Below are 18,962 nucleotides of genomic sequence, written 5' to 3'. Positions count from 1 at the left end.
AAACCTGAGTCTATGGGTTGTAGGCAATAACCAATGAATTAAGTGAGAGTGGGAACAATCAAAAAATCCAATGCAGCACTGAAGTAATTATTGAATAAAATAAAACTTTTATTAGCCTATCGTGTGCCTAAGGGGCACTTAGTCATAGGCTCACTGCTGCCTGGATTTTGTGATTGTTCTCAGTTAATTTAATGTGAAATGGTTGGTCAATTCATAAAATACATGACTGAAAACATTGATAGGATATTACCTTTTAATTAGTTTTAATCAATTGAAATGTATTTAACCTTAAATGTAATTTCAATGAATAGCACTTTCCCTTCTGAATTAGTACAGTGTGTATAGCTATTGATATATATTCCTCCTGTCCAGGCCTGATGTGCACTTGATTCTTAATGAACATTAATAAAGCTAGAAATTCCCTTGTATAAGATACTTTATTTGCAAGATATAAACAATTCCCATACATATAAAATAAATTGTTGTCTTTGGTTTGACTGCAGCATAAATCAAAAAGGGTAACTGCAGTAACATGTTTGCCCCTTTTAGGTAACCCACAGCAGCCAATGAGACATTTGCTTTCATTATCCTAATTGCAATAGTGCAAAAGACCTGGCCTCGACAAGGATAAAATATAGCTTCTTAAAGTTGCAGATGAAGTGGGTCTTCCCAAGCATGATGACTGTATCCATCTAAGTAAAGTGGCTGCTGCTGTTGTATTGAGGAGGATGGGTCCCAGCTAATGATAATAAACCATTGCTCAGATTGTGCAGGTTTGCATTTCCAATTTTCTGTATAAAGATCATTTGTAGAAGGAGCTGCCGTAGAGTTTCATAGATGCCAGGCTGGAACTAAACAGGTCCTTCACCCTATGTAGGATGAGCATAATGGTCAGATCAGTGTTGAAGAAATATGGTAACAAAGCATCTAGTATTTTTATTATACTTCCCTAGTATACCTGAGATCACTTTCTCATGATTGTACCAGTACACACAACATAAACATGGTACACAGTGTCAGTTAGCTGCTGTGCCACAATGTCTACTACACCACTGTCAAACATGGCCTATTCAGTGTAAAATATGTGAATACATAATAAATGCTTCCAACTGATAACTGCCCTGTGTCTGGGAGTACTATCATCACCTAGACAAAATATACTTTTTCTTCTGTCTATAACACTGGTAAGTTACAGAGTAAGGCCCGTTAAAATGAACACAAATCCACTGCCACATTATTATTTCCAGACATGGGAGAACTATTTAGAGCTGCTAGTGATGCATGGATTTTCCAAATCCAGTTTGTAGCCTGAAAAATTTAACGTTCTGCAAGTGGAGTAATACTTCATATATCTTTATAGCAATATAGCTGTGACCATACATACATACATACATACATTAATACATGCATTTTTAAAAGAAATAGTATTTCAAGAACAGAGAAAAATCAATTTAATATAAAATCAGCATTTCAACCTACCCCACAACATCCGCAACACTTGCAGTCCCCGCAAATTGTCCCAATGAGGCCATTAATGGCTTGAATGGCACAGAGAACAGCTTGGACCCCACTCATTATTAGTAGCAGGCTAAACAAGGTCAGATTCCATGGAACGATATCTTGGTTTGAACACAGCTTCCATAGGTTTGTGTTCCCTAAATAGTCTCTTTAAAGATAAAAATATATATATATATAAATATGTGTGATCAAAGCAATTAACAGCAAAATGCCAAATTCCCATTATCACCCATTCCTTATTCTGTTATTGTATTCTCTATGACCTGAAATACAGAGATTTATAAAGGAAAAATAATAGAACAAATAGATATACAGTTAAAACACATGGATCAGATTTTTTTGCGCATCAAAAGGCAACGTCCTTGGCTGGACAGCAAAAGAGCCAGAGGAAATGCCATAATGGCTTGATCTAAAGTACATACATTAATCAATCATTTGTCATTAATCCATAAATGTACCTTGTGCTCAGTATATATTGACATTCTATGCACCATAGCAACAGATCAGCACCTAGCTCTGAGTAGTCTAGGAAAAGTTATAGAAGCAAACATCTGATTAGTTGTTATGGGTAACTGTACCCCCTCATGCCCAAGCTTGCCTTTTTAGCATTCCAAAGGATGATCTCTATACTAGATGAGCCATATCTCCAGATGAGACAAACCAGAATTTTGGCTTTTAAAATTACCAGGAGCCTAATGGCATGAGCACCCCGGCCTCTGCTCTTCTGGAATGACTTTCCGCTAGATATTGGAGCATGGTTGGTGGATGTTGCTTCAATTCACTAGTAAGAGCTTGGGTACTAATTTTGGGATATCAGGCCTGGCTTGCATTGGTTGGCATTCCAGTTCATCCAACAGGTGTTCAGTTGGGGCTTTATGCAGGCCAATCAGGTTTCTCCTCTCCCATCTTCACCAACCAATTCCGTATGGACCATACTTTGTGCAGTAAAGGGCCAAACTGTTGCCTCAAAAGCAGGGAGCACAGAATAGTCAAGGTGTAGTGACACCTGTGTCAGCAGTGATGGGTGTGTCTTAAATATCCATTTTAATAATGAGAAGGAGTATGCGGAATTATTAAAAATAACCTTGCGTTCTGTATATTGAATGCATTTTCCAGTTCAGCGTTCCATGAGTTGTATAAGGTTTCTTGCCTTTCAGCCTGGTGTTTATAAGGTCAGAAACCTCTCCTGGGATTTTTTATCCTTTTTAAATTACAGTAACTTCTGCATTAGATAAATATCACCTACCCATCATTGAAAATATATGCCCAGAACTCTTTGCCATCTAGACCCAGTCCTACGAAACACTTTGGTCCTTTATTTATAGCCACTGCTGAGACAACAAAGCAGTATCCAGCTCCCACAAAGCCAATGGCAGCAAATATGATAGAGGAAAACATCTAAAAAAAAATAAAAAATCAAACAGCTTGTTTAATGAATCACCATTGTACAGACTGTAAAGCCTACAAGCCTGCCTGAGATTACGATTAGCTTTCTTAAACATTATGAAACGGTGTAACATTATTATGGAGAAATTCCTAAATTGTTAAAAACTGGAATACATAATAATTATAGACTTGCTATAAGGTGGGGTGCTTTCTTGACTCAAAAAAATATGCCTTTGTAAATAAGACATTTCATTACACACACTGGTGCAAACTCTAAAATGTGCAAAGTGAACACTGTTTGCAATGTTTATATTCTACTGTGTAGTCCAAATGGCACCACAGTCACGTCACATAACTAAATTCCAACAGTAACATGCATGTTAACATTTCTACATTTGCGCAGGAGCTGCCATGTTAATTTTGCATTGCTAATATCGGGATAGAACAGCAGCAAAAGCACTTTCATCTTATGACCGTAAAGAGGCCGATTCATGAAAATGTGGCATTAGCACTCACCACAATAAAATTCAACCATTTGCTCATATCTATGGGATTTTAGAGGTGTTTCACTCATTGGTATATACAGTACATCTCTAAAAATGAACAAAGAACAGCAACATTGTACTTTGGTGAGCTCCAGTGTCGGACTGGGACCCCAGGGACCCACTAGAAAACCTTAGACCCTAGGCCCACTCTCCAAACTATTTTTCCTCCTTTCCCCACCCAACCTCTTTATTCTCTTAGTCTCTTTTATTTCCATGCTAGCATCTATTCTTCCATCCGTTTCTCCTTTTTGTTCCTATTCAGAAATAGGGAATGACCATGAAGTAGGCCAAATGCTCAGGAGCAGGAGGGCCCACTGACACCTGCGCCCACTGGGAGTTTTCCTGGTATCCTTGTGGGCCAGTCCGACACTGGTGAGCTCTAATTTCTAACTTAAATAAATCTGCCCCAAATTAGAGTTGGTTTCCAAAACTTGAAGGTTCAATTTTTATTAAGCAGAAAATTTTCAAAAATACTTGAATGTTAAACGTCTAAAAGCTTTTGACTTTATGTAGACGCCAATAGGATTTGGCAAAGTTTATGCGTTTTCTATTTTTCAATTCAGTTTTTTCCTATTTTTCATTTTTTGAGATTTTGGAGACCCATGATGAAAATGATGAGAAGAATATAAATGTGATGCATTCAAGGTTTTTTTATGGTTTCATTCAAGTTTGGTAAAATTAGAAGCATATTCAAAAAAAAAAACTCAATTCACAAATTAAAAAATTGGTAAACAAGGCTCAAACCCCCATATGTAATAAAAGGCACTAAGATTGTCCAGGAGCAGTAACCCATGGCAACCAATAAGATGTTTGTTTTCTAACAGGTGACCAGTAATTTCTATCTGCTAATTGGTTGCTCTGGGTTACTGCTCCTGGGCAAACCTAGTGCCTTTTATTACCCCATCAGTGTGATCTGCATAAGTAAAATACACGGCAGCTCCCATTCATGTATACATACTCACAGACATACACATAGGGGGAGATTTACTAATCCACGAATGGTCCGAAGGCGTCCGAATGCGTTTTTTTCATAATGATCGGTATTTTTGCAACTTTTTCGTCGCTGCTGCGACTTTTTGCGTATGTTCCGCGACTTTTTCGTTGCCATCGCGACTTTTTCGGATATTTTCTGCGACTTTTTCATCGCCGTCGCGATTTTTTCGTATTGAGCGGTTGTAAACGGCAGAAAAACCGTTTTTTTTGTGACGGCGACGAAAAAGTCGCGGAAAATATCCGAAAAAGTCGCGGAACATACGAAAAAGTCGCGGCGGCGACGAAAAAGTCGCAAAAATACCGATCATTATGAAAAAAACGCATTCGGACGCCTTCGGACCGTTCGTGGATTAGTAAATCTCCCCCTATGTGTATGTCTGTGACGAAATAGGCGTGCAAAATACGATAAAGTCAAGGCGCCGACGAAAAAGTCGTGACAAATATGAAAAAATCGCGACGGCGACGAAAAAGTTGCAATTTTCGTTTCCAATACGATTTTTTCTCTTTCGGAATACAGATTCGTGGATTAGTAAATCTCCCCCATAGTGTTTCCTAATTGCTTGATGTGTATAACCTTTTATCTAACTACAAATATGTTATTCATTCCATAACTTCCTAACTCAGAGAAGAAATAATCGGTTGAGCCAGGTGAACATTTCTAGTGAGTCAGTTCTTTCCTATGAACTAATTCCATTAATGAGTTGTCTCATTGAGATATGTGCATATACACACCATTATCAATCCTCTTTTGCTCCTAATTATGATTTCTACCCTTGTTATGAATCCTTTGTAACTAGCAATTCTGCTCTTATTATTCCCACATTATTCTCACAGTATTTGTAATAATCAGGCTTTATATATTATATATATATTTATATATTTCCCTTAATGAAATAATGGCAAGCCATGAGCATACCATCTGCTAACAGACTCTTTTCTTAACCTGGGTTTATAACCTGATAAGGGAAGAACAAAACTCATTTCATTTTTACAACACTAATTTATGTGTCAATAACACAGCTAATTAGTGGGAAATGTATTTTATAATCCCCGACTTCCTCTAAAAATGGTTGTTTGTGTATCAGTTGATCTAGACCCTGTATGCACATAGAATCCATGTTATTACTTACGGCAAATCTTTTCCCGCAGCTCTCGTTTCCGCAGCACCCACAGCAGTCATTGTTTTTCAGGCCCAAAAACACCAGAGCTGGAAAGATTGACTATAAAAACAACCATCATATTAAATTAGTAGACGGATCCTCAAAGCTTTTTTTCATAGTAATTATAAACACAAAGCTCATTAGCAAAAAAATATAGAAAGGGCTATAGCATCTAAACCAGCAGGACGGGATTTAAAGGGCATTTTCCCAGGGGCCCCCATGCATAAAAAAGGACACACCTGTACAAAGGAAATGCATTCATGGCAATAGGTAGTGGTGATCGAATATTCTAACATTGCAAAGCTGCTTTGTACATTCTGATATTCTGGCAGGTATGGGACCTGTTATCCAGAATGCTTGGGACCTGGGGGTTTTATGGATAAGGCATGTTTCCATAATTCAGATAGCCATAATATATTGGGCTTATTTAACGATTTTTGACTTTGTGAATTCTAATTTCTAATTAAAATGAAATTGCTTTTTAAAAAAAAAAAATTAGATTAGCTTGCTTATTTATTAATATGGAAAACTTTTTTGAATAAAAAAAACTCGAAACTCGAAAAACTTTTCTCAATTGACTTTGCCTAGGGCAACTCCCATTGTCTTCTACATAAACTTGCAAGCTTTTAGATGCCGGATTTTTACATTGAGTTTTCAGGTTTTTTGCACATAATAAATATCAGACATTCAAATTTTAGAACAATAATTTGATTTTTTTGAGTTATAGAGCTTAAAAACTCGAATCACAAAAATAAATCAATGTTGGACATTGATAGATAACCCCTAAGACTATCAAAAATCATTTAAACATTAAATAAACCTAATAGGAGTTGGTTTTTGCAACCAATAAGGATTTGTTTTATCTTAGCTGGGATCAAGTACAAGGAACTGTTTTATTATTACAGAGAAAAAAAAATGTGAATTATTTGATTAAAATGGAGTCTATAGGAAATTGCCTTCCCATAATTCAGAGCTTTCTAGACTCCATACTTGTACACAGATTTCTTTCATGTAAATAAATAATTCCCATATGCAGTACAAGGGCATGACAAGTACAGCTCATTCAAATTAATTAGCACTATTAGGGTTCTATTTAGTAAAAAGAATATAAAAATATAATTCTCCATAAACTACACCAAAACACTTAGGGGCACATTTACTAAGCAAAAAGTCATTTTCTTTTTACTTCTAGATATTGTCAAGATTTAAGAATGGGTTTTTGCCAGTACTGATATTGTTCTGATATTGTTTCTTGAAAAATTTGACTTTTTTTCAAAAATAACTCCCATAATTTGTGATTTATCAATGTTTAGTTATCTTTTTTGTCAAAAAAAAATTCAGGTTTGATCTGTCGAGTTCTATGGAATAGTTTAGTTCAAGGAGAAGTTAATCCCCTCATTGTTGTCTGTTTGACCCAGTTTCAAGGGGAATGTAATCCCATTATTGTTTTTTATTTCACACATTTTCAATATATCACCTAGTTTCAAGTGAAACGTAAACACATTATTGTTTTCCAAGAATGAGCACCAGTGCTTCTAAAATGGCTGCTGGAGCAATTCCTGTTTGGGTAAAATAAAGAGTATCCATACAAACGAACGTCCATTTAAAATCATATGTTTCGAGTTTTACTTTTGGCTCAAAAAATTCAGGATTTTTGAATGTACAAACAATTCAAGCGTTATTGTGACATTTTAGAAATACAACAATGATCAAGTTTCATTTGAATTTATACCATGTCGAGTTTATATGACTTTGATTTTAGTAAATCAGTTCCTATCTGTACAACTTTGGAATTTCTGAAGGCTTGGAAAGGCAGTTGCCCTTCAAGCATTAAACGTTACATTCTAAGCTTTACTTTCACTATGGTGGTACTAAATAACCTGTGTGTTGCTACTGCATCATCACCTCTATCAAAAACATTGTTGGTCTCTAAATATTTCAGTCATGAAATATGCACAAATGCAAACAAAAAGTCCCACCTCTAACACAATTATATTGATAAAGCACCACTTGCTCATTCATAAGGAGAGCAAGTGCTGAACATGTAGGAAAAGGTCATATAAAGGGCTGACCGCTTTCTTATTAAGGCTTGTCTTCAAAGACAAAACAATTAGAATACTGATGTGGTTTCAAACAGAGCAGGATTGTAAAAATCACGTTTTAAAAAGCCCCCTTTAGCTTATAACAAGGTTATAGATACAACAAAAACACTGCTGTTGCAGCCATAATTCCAAGAATATGTAGGACAAATATATTTCCGCCCTAGATCTTACCCTATCTGCTCTCCATGCTGGGCTTGCCGGTATATCTAGGAAAGCAATCAGATAATCTCCCCAGGCCTCACCCCAACTGACCTTTAGGCTGAACACAATCATACAACTTACCACAACTCCAGAACCCAAGAGCCCTCCAAAGTACCAGACTTCATCTGAAATATGTCCATTTGCAGAAGCAATTTTTCCTCCAGGGAAGAAGAGCAGAATGTTGGCCAGAGCACATAGGCAAGCCAGACAAATGATAGTAATACCAAGGCACTTTGCACAGCCGCCAGAACACATTTTGCAACCAGGTGAAAATCAGTAGAAATCAGCTAGAGGAGCCTTTAATAACCAGAAGAGGAACACTGTTCACAGAAGCTAATTAGCAGTAGGACCAGATTGGCTGGAATTATATGGCATTAGCACTGACTTTTATGAATATTTGCTGAGATAAAACTCACATTTTCCAATGACTAATAACCTTTGTTAATGTTCCACCTATTTAATGAAATCAATAATTGTCATTTTCCATCTCATCAGGGTTGCAAGGTAGCTCTGGTGGGAAGGTTCAAAAAAATTAAATACAATTTCTTCCCAGTGTTCCCACTGGGAGATTAGTCGCCTGCGGTTAAATCTTGGCTAACACAGGTGACTAATCTCTCTGAAATGCCTTCCCATCGGCAATAAGGTGAATCGCTTGTGGGATGGCAAATTAATTCATTTTCTGAAGTTGTGCAAACTTTCCTGCAAGAGAGAACCAGCAATTCACCTTATTGCTGGTGGGAAGGTATTTTAGGGAGATTAGTCGCCCACAGGACTGTATTAATAAATGGGCAAAAGGGTCCCATGATCAGACTTTCATCTACAATAACTTTTGACTTAAGTATCCCCTAAAAATGGCAGACCCCTCATTTTAATCAGCTGAAGCTTAAAATAAACATTTATTTTACTTTCTATTTGAACAAATGTTCCTGAAAGATATATTTGTAATAAAAAGCTTGTATTTGTGATTACAGTTTATCTTTTCCACCATTGTTGGTACAGGCTGGCATGCCTGACCGTATGTCTATTTCAGTAAGCACAGACTTTTTTTTATATTTTCTGCCTTACTGTACTGTACTGTTCCCCTGCTTCAGGGTAGTCCTATAAGATATTTATTGTAGAAGTTGTGGGGGCCCACCAATGAGATCTTTGCCCTAGGCACACTGGTACTGGTCACATTCGGTAGCCAAGGTTTAACCATGGGCAAGTAATCTCCCCATATGCCACTACCCTAAAGTTGTTTCCTTATTCAGTCAGTTTCTTATTTGAGCATGGATGTTAACGTGGCTCATTTACAAAGTGCTACCACAGCTGTATTAGCGCAAAGAAGAAATGCAGAGGTTGCATGAATCTGTGGGGATCATTAATGGTCCTTGCATCCAAAGCTGCTCCTTGCACTTCTACATAGTCACACTCAGGAGCACTGCACCCATTGACTCTGGGTAACCTTGGAGTTACTGCCACCTCAAGGTAAAGGTAGTTGCAGGATTCCCACAGCAAACATCAAAATGAGAATCTTACTTGCCCTATAGCATCAAAAGCAGACATGATATGGATCCCGAGTACAGAAAGGGACCCATACCAACAGAAAGTTTTCAGGAACAAATTTTGTCAGGCATCTCCGCCTAATTGCTGCAATCATGCTGGAATGATGGGTGAAAATTCTGTATTGCACAAACATCGTGAATTGCTCCATAATTGCACTTTGCAAACTGTGCTTAAAGTCATAAATGACCCATTTTTTTCCAGTCAGGTTATTTTCTGGGCATAAGTGACTATCTGGACCAAAATGGCCAGTATGTGTAGAAATGGTAACCTGAGATGTTGCAATTGCAGCAATGACTTGGCTCAGGGTGTGCTCAGCTGGAAGATATGGTGTTGACATGTTGCCAACTTGGGTAAGGCAAGGAATTGAAAGAATTGAGTACTAATTATTTGTTGTATTAGAAGGTTTTTTTGGTGAATTACTTTCCACTCATTAGTATTTTCTGCAGATTGAATAAAAATCGAGATCAGGTATTTTTTCCACAAGTCAAGAAAAATTGTGGCAAAAACCATGATCTCCAGATTCCTTTTGTATCAAATTTTCTAAATTGTAAAAAATTCCAGTCTTGCCTCAGGCACCATGGGAAGTCGCGCCTGATATAACTGCAATGCATTAAATACTCCCACACAATTGGATGCAATTGCACGGAAAGTTTTATATGTCTGGTTGGCGTTGTTTCTATCGATGAGAGTGATGTGTGTGTGGCACAGGGCACTGTGGGAACCCTGGAGCTACAGCCTGGTTTGGAGGTGGCAGTAGCTCCAGGGTACCCCTGCATTAATAGGAGCAGCAGCACTTGATTCAGAACGGAAGGGAAGGCAGTGATGCCAAAAGGGCATATTGACACCAAAAAAAATTAAGAAAAGTACAACTTTAGTAGCAATAGTTATATCACAGCGATTAAAACTTCACTTTTATTTTATAAAGTATAACATAGCAGCAGTTTAAAACTCACATCTCATTGCAAATAAATGGCTGTAAATCCTGTAAAGGATTTTGCTACATCCAGCAACTATAAACAATGTTGCCTCCTGTCAGTTTGTAGCAAATTATCATTCAATATTCCCAGCGGTAGGAAATCCTTTACATTGGTTACATACAGTTTTAATTTTGGAATCCCCAGTGTTTCATATATCATTTACTGTTTGTAGCAATTATTGGTATCATGGACATACAGTATATAACTCTTTGTGATTAATTATTCAACTGTGTAGTTTTTAATAAAGGGTAATTTCTATCAAATCTTTTTCATTTATTATTTGCGAACTTTGCTTTTTATTTTTATCCCATAAATCGATAGGATTTATTCCTCCATTTATATTAACAGTCACCCCTTCAGATCTCAGTTTTGGGATTGTATCTGGTTAGGTGTTACCATAACTCACCGATGCATGTCACTAGCAGTGTCCCCACATATGTGGAATCAATTATTAAGTATAATGACTGGAGGATAATCTCTCCTATAGTTGAAATCTATCCTGCAGGCAAGTGTAACCTAACCATACCTACTATCTAATGTGGCTTATTACCTCAGTACTACTTTAGAAACACCCCTGCATCAGGATACTGCACCTATGTACCTAGCCTTTATTCCTTTGCAACAAAGCTAGGAGCGTGTGGTTGTTATATTTATACATTGGTTTTGATTTATCTCACATACCACTCCCAACCTATCCTCGTACTTATGATTCTATCATTGGTTATTGTTACCTGCATGGTTACCTGAATCGCCTGATGGAGAGACAGAGGGTTAAGTATGGCTACATTTGTTTGGTTCTCAGAACTATTTACTCCTTTCCAGCTCACCTCCCATGTTCTCCATAGCTGTCAGCTGAGTCCTGCCTATGCCTCAGCTCTACCTCGCACTCTATCTTGGTACGGTAAATGTAACTATTATTCGGTGCAGCCTTCCCAGTGAGCGGTAATGCTGTTAGCAGCCTGGGTGATGAGGCTCTTACCTTTCATGCAAGACAGCACAGGAGCAGGAGTGCGGTGGTTCTTTTTTGCTGAGCAGGAAATGTGGAGGAATGGAACCTGTTCTGCTTCCAGGTGTGGACTGGAAGTGGAGAGGTGGGCATAGTGTAGGACAGGAATCCCCAACCTTTTTTTTACCCGTGAGCCACACTCATATGTAAAAAGTGTGGATGAGTCACACAAACATGAAACACGTTCTTTGGGGCTGTGATTGGCTATTTGGTAGCCCCATGTGGTCTGCCAGCCTGCAGGAGGCTTTGCTAGGAGTAAAACTGTGTCTCTGTGCTTCTAAAACTTGCCTTCAAGCCAGAAATTTAAAAATGGACACCAACTTTGAGGCCACTGGGATCAACATCAAAAGGGTTGGTTAGCAACATGTTTCCCACAAGCCAATGGTTGGGGATCACTGGTGTAGGGGATATATGGGCAGGATGCAATGTAGGTTTCATCTTGTGTATTCCCAGTGGAACTTTCCATCAGCCTGCTTCTGAGTAGGTAGGGTGACCCGGGTTTGTGCATTTGGGCAGAAACCAATTTTAATTGTTGGCTTTTTCTTCCAGGGTCACCAGCTGCCACCCTTGCAAGTGTATCCCCAGATTAAGGTAATTGAATACTTCTAATGAAGGTGCCTCTTCCAAACAAGAGGCTATTTCAAGAGGTCATGAGGATATTTTTTCAGAGACTGATCAGGACAGAAGGGATAGTTGATCATTCAGATTCAGGTAGAGCAATCCTGCAAAAAGGCTTTAATGTTGTGCCTTTAGCCAGACTGTCTGTCTACAGGAGTGACACTTTTCCTGGGAAAGTGGGTAACTCTGACCACAGCTGCCCCGAGTTTAAGTTGGTGTGCCTTCCGGACCTTCCATCAGTTCTTGAATTTATTTCAGCTAAACCAATTGAGCCCATTCAAGAAGCTTTTATTGGTATTTCACTTTTAAGACTGTATATCTGGTTGCAGTGAGAGTAGAACTGCAAGTTTTTTAGTTTGCCTTTCTTCAGGATAGTTAATATGAAGTTTATTTCTTCCTTCATGCCCAAAGTAGTCACCAACTTTCATACTGAGGATGAGCTGTCTCTTCCATCCTTTCAGGTGCTCTCTCTGGACAGATGAGGACCATCCTCTGCATCTCTTAGATGTTGGGAAAACAGTTATGTGTATTGTCTAGCAACACGAGCATTTAGGAAAGCAGACAAACTATTTGGTCTTCTAGGAGGTAAGAAGAAAGGAGAGGCAGTTTTAAAATCGACCACCTCCAGATGTATAATGTTGGTTCTCAAAGGCATACTCTTCTAGAGTTTTACCAGTGCCTAACACAATAACTTACTTAAAACTCGGTCAAGTGGCTTCTTGGGCAGCAGAAGTTGGTACAGGTATGGGATCCATTATCCAAAAACCTGTTATCCAGAAAGCTTGGATTTGTGGGAAGGTCATCTCTAGTGATGAGCGAATCTGTTCCGTTTCGCCGAAAAATTCGCGAATCCGTTTCGCAAAGCAATCCGCCAATGGCGAAATGCGGAAATTCGCCGTGAATCTATGCCTGGCGAAACATTTCGCCCATCACTAGGCAAATCTATGAAGAAGCATGACACCTTCATTGTGACTTGAGTTGTAAGCTCCAGTCTAAGTTGTGCATCAGTTTAGTTTAGGAGCAATCTATCTGTGTTTTCCAGTAGCAGACACCACAGTCTGGGCCCCACTGCCCCCCCCCCCCCCCCCCCCGTCTTAAGTGGCAGATTCTAAAGGCTGTGACAGAATGCTTTGCTTTGGTTAATAGTCTTCTTGCTATTAAAAACAAAATACAAAGTAAGGAAAAGGTAACTTTTGTTTATTTGATATCTATTGAGAATGAAAGTGATTATATTACATTGTAAGCAATGCAATTCAGTGAGTAAGCTGGCTGCCTTCTATCATCTCATATTTAAACACAAATTTACTGTTCAGAAGGGGTTAACAACATTACCACATTTTCATTAGGGCTCTGGCACATGGGGAGATTAGTCGCCTGCGACAAATCTCCCTGTTAGCGGGTGACTAATCTCCCCGAAATGCCATCCCACCGGCGAAAATGTAAGTCGCCGGTGGGATGGCATACACGGCGGCGCGATTTCACTGAAATCGCGGAAGTTGCCTTGAGAGGAAACTTCCGCGATTTCACTGAAACCGCGCCAATTAGTCGCCCGCAAACAGGGAGATTTGTCGCGGGCGACTAATCTCCCCATGTGCCAGAGCCCTTAAGCAGGTTGGATACCTTTAGTCTATTAATGTTACACAAGATAGAAATACAATTGATCCAAGGATTCATTATATCTTAATTAGGGTTAAGTACAAAGTGCTGCTTTTTAATTACAGAGAATAAGGAAGACATTTTTTAAAAACTGAATTATTTGATTCAAATGGAGTTTATGGGAGATGGCCTTTCCGTAATTTACAGATTGTAAGCTCTATGGGACAGGGACCTCTATTCTCTTGTCTCTTTGATTCTTAACTTATTGCAACTGTACCTTGTATTTATTGTTATATATTGATATTTGTATATATCGATTATTATTTTAATCACCCCACTGTTGTATTAATCTATTGTTCTACTGTACAGCGCTGTGTACACAAGTAGCGGTTTATAAATAAAGATATACATACATTCATTCAGAGCTTTCTGGATAATGGGTTTCCGGATAACAGATCCCCTACCTGTACAAAGATTATACTGCAGCCATGTTTATCTTTAAACAGGTGGGTTTGTAGATATACAGTGTTTTGTTAATGTATCAGATATTTCATTTTATAAGGTTAATTCAATCTCTTTTCTTTTTAAAGTTACTGAATATTGTTAATGAAAACCCAATGCTGGTACCACTTTGTGCATATACTGGAATATCTCAGAAGCAATGCTGAGGTGCAGGATAGTTGCCTTGAAGCATCTCAAATTTCACTGATATTAACACTTATTAAACTATATTTATATTAGGCAAACATATGCCTCAGCAGTTTTACAAAGATTATATATCATTTACATCAGTACCTGCCCCAGTGGAGAGTACAAGGTCCCTGTCACTTTCACACACACTAGGGCCATTTTTTATCAGAAGCCAATTTACCTGCCTGTATGTTACTGGAGTGTGGGAGCAAACCCATGGGAAACGCTATGGGAGGTGTCACATGATACAGAGCAGGATATCACGCTTTCAGATAAGATATCTGTATGCACGCACCAGGTTTGGGGAACACATATATTGTGTTTATAGAGAAAAGCAGAAGACAAATACCCTATTGACCTATGTAATGGTCAAGATTTCTTATTATTAGAAACAAAATGGTTACACTTTATCTACAGCGGCACATAAAAAGTCTGCTTTTAGGACAGAAACGCCCTCTCATAGTTTATGTTTCTGATTGCAGATAGGAAATCTAGTTATATTGCATTGGTCAGGGAGTGTGGGTTTCCCTATCAGTTTATCACAGTCCATAGAGTCCAGAGGGACACAGTTCATTTTATAAAAAGTTCCAGGTTCAGCTGTATCTAGCACGTACAAAGATCCTGATAAGGGAAGTCATGCGTGATACCTAGGACAGAGATTCCACCAAGAACATGAACAGCATAATGTACAATTCCTATAAACACATAACTACTGTCAATTCTGTGTCTTCCAAATACCCAAGTAAGTATCAAGTTGGCATACAGACAGGAATTTTAGCAGGGCCCTCTAGTAAGAATGTTGGTAAACAACCAAAAGAGAGAGAATTGACCAATGCACATTCCCATGCCTGTTTATATTAGTATAATGTTGCCAAGCCACCATACTATATTAAGGTGGTACTAGATATTCACCCCTGTTCATATTTGTTAGACTGGCACTATTCTGTGTCATTGCATTTCTTGGGAAAGTGTCACCAGACCAAAGCATTGCTCTCACAGGCTGATCCCATCACTTACTATTGTAGATTTGAGGGTAATGGAACATATGAACTGAATAAATTACCAATAAAACCTAGGGATATGAAATGTGTGTTGATTAATCCTGTTTTTTGTAAGCAAATTTTGGCAGGTCAGTTGCAGTTCCATTACTCTTATTCTACTGAGCCTTGAAGTGCTCCCAAAACTCCCACAGTAAAATACAGGTACAGGTATGGGACCTGTTATCCAGAATGCTCGGGACCTGGGGTTTTCCGGATAAGGGATTGTTCCATAATTTGGATCTCCATAACCTAAGTCTGCTAAAATTCATTTAAATATTAAATAAACCCAATAGGCTTGTTGTGCCTCCCATGAGGATTAATTATATCTTAGTTGGGATCAAGTACAAGGTACTGTTTTATAATTACAGAGAAAAAGGAAATCATTTTTAAAAATTAGAATTATTTGCTTATAATTGAGTCTATGGGAGATGGCCTTTCCATAATTCTGAACTTTCTGGATAACAGGTTTCCGGATAAGGGATCCCAAACCTGTACTGAGAAATGCACAATGGATATATTAGGTCTCATTTATTAAGTGCAAGGCAGAATGCAAAGTTTAAAATACGCCAGCAAAGCACCATTGTTTGCACTTTGTAACCTGCTGCATGGTCAGGTCAGCTCCTGAGGCCACAGCTGTTTGAACTCCCAGAATGGATCTAAGGGTTGCACCTTCCTATGAATACAGCACTGTCAGCATTTGTATTTTTAATTGGTGGGAAGCACGTGGACACCCCATAGTTTGCGCATCATACCCCTATGCAAGGTAGGGATGGCCATTAGTACTGTACCTTCCCTTATTCCAGACTTTAAGTCCAGAGCTTTGTGACCACAGCTCTTTGCTTTCAACCTGTGCTGGATTCCCCACAGGGAGCAGATTAGGCTGGAATCCTATGAGAACAAGTGCTCCATGGAATGGTCATAATGTTACAGTTTTTTACCCCTCATGGGTTCCAGCACATGTGCCTGGGGGATCTGTACATGAGTCCATTTGGTTAAAGGGGTGGTTCCCCTCCAAATTAAATTATAGGGGCCCATTAATTAAACCACATTTTGTTTTTGAGAAAAAAAGTATTTTTTATAACTTAAAAAAACTTTTTCGTGGTTTTTGTTAACTTCCACGAAAATGTCATAATTTTCTGAAAGACTACGACCATTTCGGAATACATTCAAGCTTTGGTATCGTGACTATTGGCCAGGTTGGAGCTGCAGAGTGCCACTGAGTCCTATGGGAGGCTTCCAAAATCATACATTGAAGGTTTCAAAGTCAGAAAGGTTTTTGCGCCATTTACAAACGTTCGGATACAAAAAATTTGTGAGTTTCAGAACGCAACCACGATATTTTCATATGACTGATAAAAGAATTTTAGTGACATTTTGAAACATCAGAAATTATCGTGGTTACTCCGAATTTTTTGCACTCGTGATTGTAACCACAAAAAAATTGTGGTTTAATGAATGGGCCCATAGTATCATGCAGACAGTGCTATTCTGAGACAATTTGTGACTGGTTTTCAGCTCTCCAGTTTGGAATTTTGCTAGGGTTCAATTTCAACCAGGCAGTGGCTTTAATAAGAGACTGGAATATGAATAGGAAGAGAGCCTGACTAGAGAGATAATAAAAAGTAACAATAATAATAACATTGTAGCCACACAGAACAATGGTTTTTTTTTTGGCTTCCCGAGTGAGTGATCCTGATTTGCAAGCTGGAAAAAAAACAGAGGATGGCAAATAATTTAAAAACCATATAAATGTAAAGACCTATTGAAAGTTTCCAAGAATAGGACATTCTATAACATACCCAAAGTTAAGTTAAGGTGAACTCTGGAGGCTGATGCCCAGAGTGGCACATCTCTCTTTTCTATAGGAAATTTATATTCTGTTGAAGTTTCACTAGAACCCAGTCTCATCCCAGACCAGCAGTCCCTGCAGTTTAACTAAATGGGTTTGTTCACCTTTACATTAACTTTTAGTATGTTGTAGAGAATGAGACAACTTGCAATTGATCTTTGTATTTTGCTCTTCAGTTTGGAAGTTTAGCAGTTGCCTGTTTCCTAGGGTCCAAATTACCCTAACAGACTTACCCTTAATAAGAAAATAGAATATGAATAGGAGAGGGACTGAATAATAAGAACCAATCTCAATAAAATTGTAGTCAGTGACCCCCATTTGAAAGCTGGAAACAGTCAAGAGAGGAAGGCAAATAATTCAAAAACTACAGTATATAAAAAAAAAGACTAATAGAAAAGTTGCTAAGAAAATGCCATTCTATAACAAATTAAAAGTTAATGTAAACGTGAACCACCCTTTTAAGTTCTAGGTTAAGATGTGATCATATCCAGCCAGAAACTATACCCTTTATCTGAGATATATATCACAGACACAACAGTTACATTTTATAAAACTTATATTTGTCTAAGGTGTGCCATTGGATTATTCCAGAATATCGTGCTGCCTCCCCTCCCTCTAACTTGTCAGAGACCCTGTGCTCACACACAAGCCAATGGCACATACACACTGCTGGGTCACATCAGCCAATCAATGGGCAGAGGTATGTCCTACCCACACTTCCTCCTGTTACATTCATAGCACTGTGGCACCCAAATAGTACATTATCCATCTCTAAACTGCTATAACCATGTTTTCCAAATGTATTACCTAGAATTATACTTAAAGATCCTATTTCCTAACTCTGCTGTAGTTCTAAATCAGACAATTGGGCACCATTCAGCCTGAATACGTCTGTGTGCTCATTCCCCTGCCGGAACTTAGTATGTCTCACAGCTGTGTTGGGAGGGGGGGGTTAGCTTTGACAATTAGCATCTGCAGTGTGAATTTATGATCCCAATCCCTCCCCTAAAAGCCATTTTAAATTCAGCTGGAGGAAAAGAAACACTGCGGATACTGATAAGGAGTCTCTCCTCCTCCCCAAAGCTCCTGTATTAAAATGTGTTTTTAGTGTAATTCTGGGATCTAGATTCTAGGATCTACAAAGTTGTTACAGTTCTAAAGGTGGATTGTGTACTATACATAAACACTGGCTGGTATGGCAGGAGTTAACCATATTTAGCAAACTTGCCCATTCAGCAGCACTGGGAGTGGGAAGATACGTACAAGCCTTCCTTTCTGTGGCTAGTAGCCAGTAAAGTTTAGTTAGATAGCTAGTTGATATTCAGCAAGTGCAAGGGTTGAAAAAAGGGGGTAATAGTTCAACTAAACTACTGAGAGAGGAAGTCACATTTAAGCTCCTCATGGTCAGAAACACTAGGTATAAATACAGAGTTGGCTGCCGACGTGTGAATTTTCACCTTTCCAGTTACTTATTCAATTTAAATACAGATATGGGATTCCTTCTCCGGAAACCGCTTATCCAGAAAGTTCTGAATTACAGAAAGGCCATCTCCCATAAACTCCATTATAAGCAAATATTTCTAATTCTACAAATGATTTCCTTTTTCTCTGTAATAATAAAACAGTACCTTGTACTTGATCCCAACTAAAATATAATTAATCCTTACTGGAGGCAAAACAATCCAATTGGGTTTATTCAGTATTTAAATGATTTTTAGCAGATTTAAGTTATGGAG

The 18,962-nt window shown here is 38.3% G+C and overlaps 1 protein-coding gene across 1 annotated transcript; it reads right to left on the bottom strand.

Annotated features, from left to right (window-relative positions):
* Positions 1-418: 418 nt before the first annotated feature.
* On the bottom strand, positions 419-8,192 carry LOC100170490 (uncharacterized loc100170490). Its single transcript, NM_001130272.1, has 5 exons — positions 7,987-8,192; positions 5,573-5,662; positions 2,765-2,916; positions 1,480-1,666; positions 419-869 (listed from the first exon to the last, which is right to left on the bottom strand). Exons 1-5 carry the CDS (start codon positions 8,158-8,160, stop codon positions 852-854), a joined length of 621 nt encoding a protein of 206 aa, NP_001123744.1. The 5' UTR covers positions 8,161-8,192; the 3' UTR covers positions 419-851.
* Positions 8,193-18,962: the final 10,770 nt, after the last annotated feature.

The sequence above is a fragment of the Xenopus tropicalis genome, chromosome 5 (assembly GCF_000004195.4).
Source record: "Xenopus tropicalis strain Nigerian chromosome 5, UCB_Xtro_10.0, whole genome shotgun sequence".
Taxonomy (NCBI): domain Eukaryota; kingdom Metazoa; phylum Chordata; class Amphibia; order Anura; family Pipidae; genus Xenopus; species Xenopus tropicalis.
The sequence above is the reverse complement of the archived record's forward strand: the minus strand, read 5'-3'. Positions and strand labels throughout refer to the sequence as shown.